The sequence below is a fragment of the Varanus komodoensis genome, unplaced genomic scaffold (genome assembly GCF_004798865.1).
Source record: "Varanus komodoensis strain SLA01 unplaced genomic scaffold, ASM479886v1 scaffold26, whole genome shotgun sequence".
NCBI lineage: Eukaryota > Metazoa > Chordata > Lepidosauria > Squamata > Varanidae > Varanus > Varanus komodoensis.
In genome coordinates this window covers 35,814-50,418 of record NW_025335684.1, presented here as the reverse complement: position 1 = coordinate 50,418, position 14,605 = coordinate 35,814, and the positions used below count along the sequence as shown (strand labels likewise).

General features: G+C 43.9%; 1 protein-coding gene across 6 annotated transcripts in view; it reads right to left on the bottom strand.

Moving 5' to 3' along the window:
* The window catches only part of LOC123024971 (CREB binding protein), a 75,332-nt gene that overhangs the window by 36,705 nt on the left and 24,022 nt on the right, over window positions 1-14,605 (bottom strand). For 4 of the 6 annotated variants that reach the window (XM_044433314.1, XM_044433313.1, XM_044433310.1 and 1 more), the window contains 8 exons: window positions 12,608-12,800; window positions 9,368-9,421; window positions 6,972-7,096; window positions 6,254-6,442; window positions 3,638-4,057; window positions 1,648-1,830; window positions 1,347-1,521; window positions 826-944 (listed from right to left, as the gene is read on the bottom strand). In XM_044433314.1, coding sequence (XP_044289249.1) covers window positions 826-944; window positions 1,347-1,521; window positions 1,648-1,830; window positions 3,638-4,057; window positions 6,254-6,442; window positions 6,972-7,096; window positions 9,368-9,421; window positions 12,608-12,800 — 1,458 coding nt within the window. The remainder of the gene's footprint in view (window positions 1-825; window positions 945-1,346; window positions 1,522-1,647; window positions 1,831-3,637; window positions 4,058-6,253; window positions 6,443-6,971; window positions 7,097-9,367; window positions 9,422-12,607; window positions 12,801-14,605) is intronic. The other 2 variants (XM_044433311.1, XM_044433312.1) reach the window with 2 other exon arrangements.

The following is a 14,605-nucleotide window of genomic DNA, read 5'->3' as shown; positions in this document are numbered from 1 at the left end:
CATCTCTTTCCAAGAAGAATGCTTGACTTTCCTTAGTAATACTCTTTTTCCCAGGCTTTGGGTTCGGAAGTAATCAGGAATGGCTTGAATCCTTGACTAAAAGGTGTGTTTGTCCCATAAATTAAATTAGTTGAAGTAAGATACAAGTGTTTTAACAAAAGTTTAGATGGAGGCTGTTTAAAGTCTATTGAGTGCTAACAAGATAAGGTGGGTCTGTGAGCACTGGCAAATAAGTTCCTTGGTGTCATTCATGCTGAAAGGCTTCACTACTGAGCTACCAAAGAACACTTTCTTGATAAAATCCAAGTGATTGGCTTTTGGAGAAAAAGGGCAGCACTTCCCCACACATTCTGCAGCCAGGCTCTTTTTCTCAGAAGCCTGCTTCCTCCTGGATGCACCATGTGCCCAGGCTTCTACCCAGCAGCCAATATTTTGGACATAAAAGGAACAAAGTAGTCCCAAAGTTGATATCAAACTTACCTCAAATATGGTAGGGTAGTTTTGAACTGTTAAGGTGTTTAAAAATCCTTTTATTGTTTAAAATGAAAGACACCCTTAGGAGGAAAATTCTAAGACAGATTTCAAAAAAATGATCTTGGCACCAAGTTGTGTCCTGAGAGCAACTGCACTATCTAAGTTTCTCTTTCTGTCAGTGCAGGCCACTGTCTTTCCAACAGAATAAGACCTAGAGTAGCGCCGTGTCTTGAACCATTGCTTCTTGTTGGTTTTTGTTTTCATACCTGTAGTACTATTTTCTAGGTTATCTGGAATTACAACAACAAAGCAGTCACGGGAAATGAGCAAGTCTTGTCTCATCTCACTCACCGGAATGCCCAGCAGCTGAGGGTCCACAGGCTGCCTGAAAGGCAGAGATTCAGGGTCCTGGCGATACAAAGCTTCCAGGGTGGGCATGAGTGCCTGGCGCAGCTCTTCAGGCTTAAAGACTGTGAAAAGTTTTCAGATTGGTTAATGCAATTAACTCACACAGGAGATTTCATCCACAGTTATATTATTCTTGAAACAATCAAGTATTTTCTCTTCATTCATAACTAACTACTGGAATTCAAGACAAAATGTGTTAAAGGCCACTCACTAAGATGGCTTTAAGAAGGGAAAGACAAACTCAGAAAGGACAGTGACCCAGCACACCCTGCTTGTGAACCTTCCAGGACAACTAGCTGCCTGCCTGCTACAGGTAATGGCCTAGTGAAACACATTAAGCTTTGGCTGGACTGACCAAGAGAACTTCTTAGCTTCTACTTAACTTCTACTTTGACCTGGAAACACAGACACCAACTTAAAATGGAGGGCCAAAAAGCAGCAGGTGTCTGAATCCAAGTACTTACTCTTTTTCCGTGGCTGAGATGGTGAAGTTGATTGAGAAGTGGCACCATTACTACCACTGTCATCATCCTCTTTGATCTCAGGTTTCTTCCCTTCTATTTCCATCAGTTCCTGCTTGCTCTCTATGCCATTAGTGTCTTCTTTGGTTTGTGTAGGTCCTGGGATGTCCTCCTCTAGCTGAAAGGCACAAGGTAAAGATCAATATTCGCCTCCACTGAAAACCAGCAGGATCATTAAGCTTCCAGCTAAGCAAAGGAAATGATCTCATGTTCTGTCAAGGTTTATAACTAAATTGTCAGTTACCTCAGGCTTTGGCTCCATTTGAGTATCTCCACATTCTGATTCAGCTTTTTCAGTCTTAACCTCTGGCTTGTTCTCTTGCATCTGTGCCTCATGTGCAAGTTGGTGCACACTGGTATCAGCACTGGCAGCAGAACCTGGAGTAGGCACTCTGTTGTCCATGCTTGCTGCCGCTGCCTGGGAGAGCTGACAAGAAACAAAGAAGGGAATGAAGGCACAAGAAGTGACCTTAAATTCTGACAAAGAACTTGTGAACTAAAGATGGGGTCATGCTGTGAATATGTCTCTCCCCCTTTCCCTTCCCAGCAGAGCAAGGGGAAAGGTTTCTCACTACAGTCCTTAACTGAGTTAGGCTGGCCAGCTGAGGTTTGCTCTGTAATACAGAGTTGGTGATATAAAAATAATTAACAAGAAACATCTAGCAAGTTGATCATTCCTCTAATTTGTAGTTAGTTCTTGCCCATGTCAAAAGTTGATTCCACACTGAATTCCCTTCATCCCTTCCTCCAGACTAAACCGATTCTCCCCTCAGAGGGGATCATGCTGCTTGCGGGACAGATGACAAGAATGCCAGACATTGCTTAATTTACATTACACTTGTTAGACTTGATGACAAACCGCTGGGCTGATAATCTCACACTCTTCCCCCTCGGACTTTCCCTGTTCTGCAGTGTCTCCCCATGAAACAGTGGTGGTCTGGCTGTCATCAGCTGCTCAGCTAAACTCAGAGCCTGCTAACCTTGGCATTCAACTATGCTTTCTGACCTGCCCTCTTTTTGACTTCAGATTCAGGGACTAAAATCTCTAGCTTGGAATGCTGCATTTTGGGAGAAGCAGGTCCAATCTCTAGAAATAAGAGATCACCTGGACAATGAAAGCACTACTGTATGGCAAATGGTGCCTAGTGTGCCACTGGGCAATTAATTTGGTTATCCCACAACATTTGAAGAACCCACAGTCTCTAATAGCTGGTGCTTAACATCAGGAAAAGTTCCAGTGTTCTTATGCCCTACCCCAGATCTGCCTGGATTCTTCACTGTGTACATTAGATGGCAGGTAAAGACTTTTCTCTTTTGGTCACTGTGATTATAAATCACAATAAAACTAAGAAGACATACTGAATGATATCCTACCCTCAGTTATGCATGCCCTAGTGACAAAGGTTGCACTTCTGTAATGTACTGTCTGTGGGATTGCCTTTGAAGACTGTTGAGATATTGCAATTAATGCAAAAAATATTTTGGAGCATACTACCTGGGACAAAGCATTGGTACAAAAGCAAACAAGCTAGATCAAGGCCTTCCACACTCCTAAATAAAAGACGGCAGGTGACTGCAGTTAATGCAGAAAGATTTATATGATGGATAATAAACCCCAAGTTAGCATATTGAGAAACAAGGCACCATAAGCCAAAAGAGCAGTCTTGGTTGTTCAGACAGCAATTATCCAAGCAATACAAATTGCACTACTCAAAAGAGAGCAGCCTCCCGCACAGGCAGGCTGGCTGGCTTGTCAAAGCACCTCAAATATCTTTCCTAGTCGGGGTAGGGAAGCTGCTTTGGAAAGCAATCAGGGCCGCCTTCCTTCAGTCTTGCACCCACACTCATTCACAGACAGAAAGCCCACCTGGCTCGTGACAGGGAGTGCTTTGCTGCTGCTTTACCTGCCCAACTGGCTTTTGTACGACTGGGGCGAAGGTGGCCTAAGAGGCTACATGGAGGGAAGGTTTCCAATGAGAAAAAAACCTTAAGAACCACTACTAAAACGCACTTTAGATGACTGGAAGCATCTAAAGGATGGAGCTGGGATCCCTCATCCACTCCCAACGAAGCAGGGCTTCAGACTGGGAGCAAGACCTCAGCAATCTGTTTCTGGCCAAAATAATGGAGTTTCTGGCCCACTCAGCCTGTATTTTAAGAGGAATGTTTGCTTGTGGCCAGACCAAGTTGTGTTTAGATTTAGGCTCAGTAATGCAAACACGCCAAATACTTACTGGAGTGCCTGGGGCCTGAGCTGACATTGGCTGCTGCTGAGCTGGTTGTGGGGTTGGCACAGACGGGGGCTGTCCTGGGGTCTGCGGCTGCTGTGGTGTAATGTGAGCCTGTGCTACAGCCACTTGCCCCAAAGGTGTGCTCTGCATCTGCATGCCAGCATTTGGAACTGTGCCAGCTGCTGGAGCGGGCACTTGTCCTGAAGAGGAGACAGGGGTGGATGGCTGGGCAGGCACAGCTGGTTGTGGAGGCGTCACACCTGGTGGGGTCTGGTGCTGAACAGGAGGCATGCCAGCTGGAGTGGATAAAGGCGGTGCAGGTTGATGAAGGGCAGGCTGGGTCACTGGAGGACAGGAGAGCTGGCTGGTTTGTGGTCCTAGTAGATTCACGGGGTTAGGAAGAGCACCAGGAACTTGCCCCTGCTAAGAAAAAATATTACTGACATGACATTCATAAACTCATCAAGTCTGTGTACAGGAAAACCCCAAGAGCTTCTCCCTGTTTGCTAAACTACTCACTGCAATGATATTCCACTCAGACGGGGGTTTTTTTGCTGCTCCTCTACTTCCAGCTACTTGCAGGTCTGAAATACTGCAGTCCAAGGAGGGTCCAAGTTCTATTGGCTGAACAAGTATTTCCAGGGATTCCTCCTTAAAAAACCACTGGAATCCATCATGGCAAACATGTAAACATATTCATCCAGCCATGTGCTTTCTAATTTGCTGGAATTAAAAATTCCCATGAAATGCCAACAGGCATGGTAAGTCCAACAGATGACTGGGCACACCACAGTTGCTCTCCTCTCCCCTGCCTCCTTCACGGCCATTCCTCTGGATGTATTCCGGGGATATCATGCGGGAAAGAAGTTCCTCTCTGTACAGCTATGATTGCAAGCCAAGTTCCATTTGCTGTGGGAGTTTTTCTTCTGAGCACTAAGTGGGAGGGAGGGCTGTCCTAGTTGGGGGCACAGTCACCCAGCTGCTCTTCCCCCTCCCACTCAGATGTGAGAGGCTTCCTCTCAGGCATGCATAAGGGGACACTGCCAACCACGTAATCAGTTCGCCTCTGATTCTAGGGCAGGAAGTGGGAAGAGCACAGATGCCTCTGGCAGCTGTGCCAGACTGGAGCAGCTCTCAGCCACACTCTATGGCTAGCTGTCTGACCATCCTGGCCAGGTTTCCAGGCACTGCCAAAGCAAGCATAACCACAACATGATGCTGCTGCCACCATTCTTCACTGCAGGGATGGTATTCTCAGAAGCATGCATTGTGGGTTTTGAGCCAAACATGCTGTTTTACAACAAGGCTGAAAAGTTCAATTTTGGTCTTACCTGAACAGAGAACACTCTCCCATATTCTTCCTGTCTCTCACATATGCATGTTTGTGATATGGGTTTCTTTCAGCAATTACTTTCTTCCCACCACTCTTTTAAAAAGCCTAGCTTTGTTGAACAGCCATATGATAGTTGTCCCATGGGTGGTTTCTCTCACCTCTGCTGCAGTTTTCTCTAGCTCCTTCAGAACTTCCATTGCCCTATTGGTTGTTTCTGTGGCTTATGCCATCGCTACCCAGTCAACTCTGGTGGACACCCTTCTCTATTTTTTCCATTTTGCAATAATAGATTTAATTGTGCTCTGGTGGTATTCACTTTGTGGATTTTTTGGGGAGTAACCCAACTCTAATTGGTGCTTCTGCATGACTTTCTCCTGGAGTTGTTTTGATGCTGTTCATTGAGATATGCTCGCCAACAAACTCTGGGGCCTTCCAGAAACAGCTGCCTTTAATCGGAGATCACGTGGCACTGGAACTACACACAGGTTTATGATATTGAACTTGTTGTGACTTTTGGATGCAGTGGGTAGCACCAGAGCTTATTTAGGCATGTCACAGCAAACCAACACTTGCCAGTTTGGGTATTTACTTAACTTTTGTGACAAAATTTTTTAAAAATCTACAATTTTACAGTGTTGAGTATTTTGTCTACATCGAGTCTACATTTCAGTTCCAGGTTGTAACACAGTAAGACGTGGGCAAGTCAAAGGATATGTGTGCATAGTTCTGCAACGCACTGCATTATGGGAATCTAACACTTCAGATGTTGATGCAGCAATTATTAACTAAGTGAAGAGAAATCTTCAATGCAAAACCTCCATCATTATTTTACTCTGCTTCCCAAAAAAGCGAAGTCCATGTGAGTGACAGTAAGTGACAGTGTCACTGGGTTTAGGCTTAGAATTGCGTGAGAGTACTGAATGAACAATCCAGAAGCAATGAGAGTCTACTTGTCCACTGGGCTCTCCAACAGCGGTCACTAAAGGTACTGCACAGGCCAAGCAGACACTCTCCTTCAACAGGGCTGCTATGGCCGCTTACTGATTTGTGCTGTTGTGGCTCTTCTGTATGTGAGAGTACATTCAAGAAAAGGAAAGCAATGCAGGGCCTTGGCTCTGACATTCAGGGAAGTGACGGGGCTATCAGAGCACCAGGATCCAGGCTTATTACAACCGGCAATGTTCTCTGCCATTCCAACTAATCCTAGAATTCTACATTGTATCAACAACGAGTAAGATGAGGCAGTCACCAAATATCTGAAGTTCCTCTGGATTTACAAGTCATACCTGTGATACTCCTGGCTGGGCTGTTGATTGCCCTAGGGCTACACTGCTGACATTCAGAGTTCCGCTGGAGGCAGGAAATGGATTCTGAGGCAGGAACTGATTTTGGGTAGAGGCCTGACCCATCAAATTGTTGGAATGAGCTCCTATCATATTCTGTGACTGAGGCATCCGGGAAGGAGAGAGAGCCATCTAGAAAACAAAGCAGTCCATCAACTTTAGGAGTCTGAACCACTAGCTTTAGGTGCAAGAAGTATCGATTTAAAAAGGTAGGAAGAGTGTACATTATATATATATAAATATCACCACAAGTTTTTGTTGGACCAAGTGAGCTTTGCAGTAAGCTCTTAAAATACTTTACATTCCATGCATTAAAGTATGCTGTCCTACTCTCGCTTTCTTTCATGTGTGTGAAGCAGCCCCCTTCCCAAAGTTTTATTTATTAATTTTATTTATATCCTGCCTTTTTCCTCCATAATTCCTTTGAGATCGTTTAAGATATTGGATTACTGAATATATTTCTCAGGAATTAAAAACTGCCCTGACATAGCAAATGAAGACAGGACTTCAAAATAATTGAATTAAGCCAAAATTCAGATTTTAGCATTACTGGACAAGAGGCAAGATGACCATCATCAGAATGTATTTCTTTAAAGTATCCTAAAGACTGAGCTTTAAACAACTAGGAGGGGAGGGGAGTGGAGGAGAGAAAGATACAAACCGTTGAAACGGAGCTCATGTTACTCATCTGGACGGCATGGTTCATTGGAGAAGCAGCACGAGGTCCTAGAGATGCCTGAGGCATTTGGACGTTCCCTATGGACAGGGGGTTAAACTGATTCACTCCTGCAAAATGGACCCCCAGAACAGCTCATTAGGAGCAACTCACCCATGCAATGATTGGCAAACTGCTCAATCCACCAGTTTCTGTAAAAATTCAAACCTCAATGACAGTAAAACCTGACCCACACAGTGTAACAGAGCAAGTGATATGGCGAAGAAAAGTACTAGAACATTTTACCCTTGTCCTAAATAAAAATTATAGTTAAATGGCAAATCGTGAAGCAAACTTGATGAAACCAAAAAACACCTGGCAAAACTTTACAGAGGAACTGAAGGCGCAAAACTTTCTTTCCCTAGGACTTCCAATCTCCTGACCCACATTATACTATTCTGCTTTCTAAGTGGAATTTGCTGTCCTGTCTTCCTCTCATTATTCAAAGGTAGCAGACACTGTGCATGGCTGGCAGAAAACAAGAATTACCTGCAGCTATGATTCAAGTATCTCTCAGTGGAGTCCCCTATAAGAGGGAATAAATAAATGTTGGGAATAAAAAAGCAGTTATTCCTGACATGCTTCCCAGGGCTACGGTGGCCCTGGCTCTTCAGATGAGGACTGTGAGGGACAGGAAACAAGGCGTATGGACACAGAGATGGCAGCAGGGTTATCTCAAGGCTGCCATTCGCAGGTGTTCAGGCAGACCTTGGAAACACACAGGGTTTGGAAGTGCAGAGGGGGAACATGGAAGAGGAGGAGCCTGGTCAGGCCCCTGACCCCATGACATGGCATCAGGAGAGAAGAGTTACCCAGTTATAGGGTTTGCACAGACCTAGGAGGATAGCCCTTGTTCAAAGAGGCACACCCAGGGGGGTGGAGCCCAGAGTTACTGAAAAGAAGGATTCTGTGAAACAGTTTTTAGTGTGGATTCAAGAAATCACTCTGTTCATGCACAGAGACCCATTTTCCAGTGGCTATAGTTTGCTAGCTATATACTGGAAACAAAGAGCTCTTAAGCAAAGAGACTGCCTGTTGTTTGAAAGGGATAAAGGGAGAAACCCAGCTCTTGACAGCTATGCATGTTCAGACCTAATCATATACATTCTTTAACCCTGGAACATAAAGTCCACTGGCTAATACTTGGCACCAAGGTGTCTGGTCAGGGTCAGTACTTCCTGCATCAGCAGAAACAAATGTGTTTACAGAGGAAGGCTCTATAGTAGGGATTGGGGATTGCTAGGCCTGGACCCATGCAGCCCTGGCTCCAAATCCAGCCTACGGGAACAACTCTAGGACCAACAGTTACTTCAGCACTCAGCCCCGTTCCAGATGTTAGAGGATCATACAAAGTTGACATGGCTATACTGATGTGCTGGGCATCAGCAAATGTCCTTGGCTGCTCTCTGCCTTCACTGCCTTTATTATCAACAGAAATTACAGAAAGGCATATAGGATATGCTTGGATCTCAAATTAATTTAACATTTTCTGTTTCCTCTCTGGCAAAGCTTTCTACTTTCAGGGACAGTAAGTCAAATTGGGTTGGGAATGAACAAGACAGTTATTCTTGGCATACTTTCCAGGACCAGGGTGGCAGCAACTCTTCAGAAGAGGAGAATGAGTCCTGGGAAATGAGGTCTGTAGACAAAGAGATGGCAGAGGAGGAAGAGTTTAACTCATGGCTGCCATCGCTAGGTGTTCAGGCAGACTGGGAACCAACAGGATTTAGAATTGAAGGGGGACATGGAAGAGGAGCCAGAAGAACCTGGTCCAATCTTTGATCCCACAACACAGCATCGGGAGAGGGGCTGCATTAGATCTAGGGGGCTTGCCCATCTCCACAGGGGCATACCCAGAGGGGTGTGGTCCAGGGTTACTGAAAAGGAGGGTTCTTGGAAATAGCCTCTAGTTTGGGTTCAACAAACTGTTCTGTGTTTGTTCAGAGACTTCCTTTCTTGGCTAATAGCTTGCTAGATGTACATTGAAAATAACTTTTGCTAAAGAATTGTCTATTTTGTCTCATTGTCACGAATTGTCTATTGGCATCTTGTGGAGTGGGAGAGGGTGGAAAAGAAGAAAAAGGGGATCTACACATAGGGCTCCCAGTTGTTATGGCATCAGGAGCAGACTGATTTCTGCCTACTTTAACTTTCAAAGCAGTCTCGACACAGCATTTAAAACCATTGTGCAAAAAAGTGACTTGTTCTCTACACATTCACTTGGTACAAAAGCTTGAAAGAAAGTGTGGTACCAAAGTGGAAGGATAAACTCTCACACCTGAAACATGAGACTCACAAACAGAAAGGCTGAGAAAGGGAGAAAGTTAATGGGTACTGAATACCTTGAGAAACCTGTATGCGGCTCATAGGCACATTTGGCATGGACATCGGTCCATCTGTAAAAGAACAAAAGTGTGATTAGCCTTTAACTGATCCACAGATTCAAACCCTTTTAACCTACTGAAAAGGTACTGTACAGAAAGGACAAGTTGCTTACTTGTAACTGGTTCTCCTGTGCAGTCACACATACATGGGCTCTGGACCTCTAAAGAAACTCCACTGGGGCTTTCTGAAAGTAGGAAGCCTGCCCTACCCATCCTGTGCATGCCTAGAGAGTGATGTTCCTGCCTTTCTCTGTGAGTGCTACAGCAACAGCTTCAAAGTGAGAAGAATGGTGAAAGAAAAACCAAAACACCCATTGCAAAGTAGGATGGCAGGTGGTGTCATTGCACAGATATACACTGAAAGAACTATAGTTGCGGCCAAGCAACCCATCCTCCTCATTCATGATCTCTGCACAGCACATATAGTGGTGATTTGTGGCAAGTGGAGGCAACAAGTGGTCAAGTCAAAAGAGATGCAAGCCTTGCCCATCTGGAAGAAGTCACTTCCTCACCTTATGTCAAAGCAGCAGCATTTAATGACTACTGTGACTACCATAGGCCATGGGACTAAGTAGTAGCCATTCATAAATCCTGAAAAGAAATATCCCTGGAAATTGCAATGGAAGAGGGTATGCACCGATAGTAAATTGGGTACTGGGAGGTGGGACAGAGCATAATAAAGTTCAACAGCTTTAGAAACCCAAACTGATAACCACTGTACTAAGGCAAAGGAATCTTTGCTCTTTAAACCCATTCCAGACCAAGAACTTTCACTGGGAGTGCTCTAGACACCATCTATCTTGACTTCAGCAAAGCACTAGACAGAATGCCTCACAATCACCTGATTAGCTAATTAGCTAAAAGTGGGCTAGATGGAACAACTATCAGGTGGATCAACAGTTGGCTACAGATTCAGACTCAGAGTGCTCATCAATGGCACCTTCTCAGGCTGAGGAAAGGTAACAATTGGGACCAGTGCTCTTCAACATTTTTATTAATAATTTGGATGAAGACGTGCACGCAATGATGACACAAAATTGGGTGGGACAGCTAATAACCTGGAAGACAGCAAGAAGGTTCAAGGTGATCTGGACAGGTTGGAACACTGAGCTGAAAACAACAGAATGAAATTCAATAGGGACAAATGCAAAGTTCTGCACTAAGAAAAAAGAAATCAAACACATTGTTACAAGATGGGAAATACTTGGCTCAACAATACTGCAAATGAGCAGGATCTTGGAATTGCCCTAGATCACAAGCTGAATAAGAGTCATCAATGTGATGTGGCTGCAAAAAAGACAAATGCTATTTGAAACTACACTGATAGAAGTATCACTGCCAACTTATGTGAAGTACTAGTTTCCTTTACTCCAGTCCTCATCTGGAGTACTGCACCTAGTTCTTAAGAAAGATGCAGACAAGCTAGAAAGGGGTTCAGAGGAGGGCAACAAGGATGATCCAGGGACTGGAAACCAAGCCCTATAAGGAGAGATGGAAAAGACTGGGCATGTTTAGCCTTGAGAAGACTGTGGGGAGATATGATTGCAATCTTCAAGTTGTCACAAAAAGGAAGGAAAGGATCTCTTCTCAATCATCCTGGAATGCAAGACACGGAATAACAGCCTCAGGTTACATGAAGAGAGGATCCACCTGAACATCAGGAAGAACTTTCTGACTGTTAGAGCAGCATGACAATGGAATCAATTACCCAGAGAGGCTGTGGGCTCTCCCACACTAGAGGCATCCAGGATGCGACTGGACAGTCATCTGAGAGGGACGGTTTAACTTGGAATCCTGCACTGAGGAGGGGGTTGAACCTGATGGCCCTCTGGCCCCTTCCAGCTCTACTATTCTATGATTGTGTGATTCTACAGAAACTATTACAAGTACAGACAACACTATTGATCTAGGTTTCAGAGATTTCTTGGATTGCAGCAACTCTCTTCTTTCTCCTCCTGGAGGGGACAGGGCTTAAAGTACCAGGGTCACTCTGGTAAGGACACTTCTACATGGAGATGCTCTGTCCCAAGAAAGAGGCAGCAAATGAGAGTAACAACCTGTACATGGTTTCTGCAACCTGTACAAGATATCCAAGGCAATTTTAGGAGACAGTCTTGTGCAAATTGAAAGTGGAGCTGCTTCTGATTGCTTTACAGAATCTGCCTCGGGGGCTCATTCCCAGTGTAATGCTCAAAGGCATGAAGAACAGTTCCTCTTTGCCTGTAGATCCTTCACAATGAGCACAGGATTCTATCATGTGGTTCTTGCCCAAACATGAGACAGCGTTGTTGCCATCAGCTGGGGGCAATTTGTTCCCACAATATTTATGGAATGGGGTCCTGAAGGACCATAGACTGCTGAGAAACACCACCTACATGGCAAATCATGCTGAAGAAAAATAGTAGAAAATGTTTGAAAGGGAGAAGAAAAGACAAAGAGCAGTAAGAATACAAATAATTTTAAAAAGGAGAGAGACACAGCTCAATCATAGCAAATGCTCTCAACAATGCTACTGCAGCAAGCAAAGAGAAATGGAGGGAAAAGATGGGAATACTGCCCTCTAGACATATGAGAGAGGGTAGGTAGGCAGGATCTCCTGCTTAAACGTCCAAGCTTTAGAAACTTTTGATGGAGACTCTGTGTAGGAGTAGAGCCTGTATGTGTGACACATAGAGACTATGAAGAACTTTAATAACTACCAGTTTGTTTCTGGGTTACTGCAAAAGTGCTGATGTTGCACTTTAAAGCCTGACCTCAAGATCTTTTAAGGAACATCACCTGTATGACTTTCAGAGTCTGAAATCATGTGGAGAAGCCCTCCGCTAGATATCATCCTTCAGACAAATTAGATATCCCTCCGTGGGGAGTGAGGACTTCTCATTTGTGGCAAATTCCTTTCTGAGGGAGGCACAGAAGATGTGATCTCTTTAGACTTTTAGACGGTGATAATATTTTTGTCTCAAGAGTACATTCGGAACTGCAGAATGATTCCAGCATGTTTTAACTCATTAAATGTGGTAATTCAAAAAGAAAAAAAACAGTGATCTTCCTGTTGCTTTATTTTTATGCTTTCATATTTTCTTTTTATTATAAACTACTCTGTGTGAATTATGAAAGGCTGAAAGGTAGGAAATAAATACAAAAGACAACAAAGTACTTTCTTACTCCATTTGTCTGCTCCTTTAGTTAAGCACTTACTAGGAGGTCTCACAGGCTGTGGTTGTCCCATGGTTGCTGCCACCTGTGGAATGCCAGGAGGCTGAGTCCCGGGGGCCTGCAAGGCTGACTGATTACCCAAGATTCCTTGTTTATGTAAACGAGACCTGCGTTTTTCCTCTAGTTCCTTTTGTATTTTATAGATTTTCTCTGCCAACAAATGGTAATATTCATCCTAGAAAAGGGGAAATAATAATAATGTGTCAGAATATATATATATAAAGCATGGATTAGTCAGATTAATATGTAATTCACTTTATTTTACATGAACACTTGAAATTTGAATTGCTTGCCTCCTAACTTGAGATCTAGATATCCAAGGATGAGTGTGTCATTTCTTGCCATCTGGCCAGGACACAGGCTCTTGAGAAAAGGAACAATGACCCAGCTGGCAATATCCACATCTGGGTGGCCAACAACAATAATACCAACCTTTCAGAATGGAAATGTTAAGGAGTGCTACTAGGATGTGCTACAATGACTCTCTCTGAAGACAGTCCAGAAATTTCAGCTGATGCAGAATGTAGCCACCTGAGTGCTGGTGAGGCCAAAGCAATCGATCACAGAATGCCTACACTGTGCCAACTGGGGTATTTCTGAGCCAATTTAAAGTGCAAGTTTTGACCTTTAAATCCTGAAACAGTTTGGAGCAAAATTCCTGGAAGGATCCCTTCAGCCATGTCAGCACTTCAAGATCAGCAACATTGGCCCACTTATGAAGGTAGTTAGGTGGACAAGTATTCAAGGGGGAAGCGTTTCCACACCGTCTGCACAGTTTAGGAATGGATTATGTAAGGATATATGATGCTGGACCAGACCAGTGGTCCATCTAGTCCAGCATTCTGATCAAGCAGTTGCCAGACAATTGCCCATGGGAAACCACCAGCAATATATGACTGCAGCCGTAACTGCAGTACATAGGCATGCTGCCTCTGACATTGATATCAGGGGCTTGACAGGACCTATCAATGCAGACTTTTAAAAAGGCACTGAAGACTTCTCTACTGTGGCCTCCTCCTTATTATGCTTCATGGGACAGTTCTGGGTTGCATCTGAATTTGTTGTAGGTTTTGTCTTATGTGGAGGGTTTGGGGTTCTTTTATTTATTTATTGTTGGACTTATCTGCTGAATCAGCCCAAAGGCCCTCTAAGGAGATTACAATCTATAAATCATATACTGACAAGAGACAACAATAAAACAAAACAGTGCACAACTAAGAGCACTTTAATTTAAAACTATTTCTATTAATACAGCTCAAAATTATCCAAATAAAGTCAATTATTAAAATGCCTAGAGAATAAAACTGTTTTTGCCTAGCGCCAAAAAGACTATAGAGAAGGCGCCAGGCAAACTGCTTTTGGAAGGCTGTACAAGGGCCTCTGAAGCAAATCTTAGGGGTTGGAGAGGTACATATGGGAGCAGGCAGTCCTTTGGGAAGCCAGGTACCAAGCCATTCAGGGCTTTATATGTTAAAACTAGCACCGTGAATTGGGCCAGGAGCTCAACTGGTAACCAATGAAGACACTGAAGATATCAGTGTCACATGGGTATGCAGCCCTGCTTGTATCAGCAGCCACAACCTTTGAAAGGTTTCCCATTTATATTACTGCATCAGTTTTACTGAATACATTTTATCATGGTACATTGCTCCTGCAGCCTAGAAAGGTAGCCTAGAAATATTGTAAACAAATACTGAAGACTAGATAGGGCTATCTTCAGGATTTTGTAGGAAATCTTATTAAGGAGTAAGGGTATAGCATGCATAGGATCAAGGTGCTAAAGTCATGGGTGGCCCCCACTTTCTCACTCAGGCAATTCAAATATTTCATTTCTGCAATGATAAAGTTGAAAAGGCTAATCTTGGGATTTCAGTTTTAATCACTTTATGTTGCTGCTGTTGTTAGTTGCGAAGTCGTGTCCAACCCATTGCAACCCCATGGACAACATTCCTCCAGGCCTTCCTGTCCTCCACCATCCCC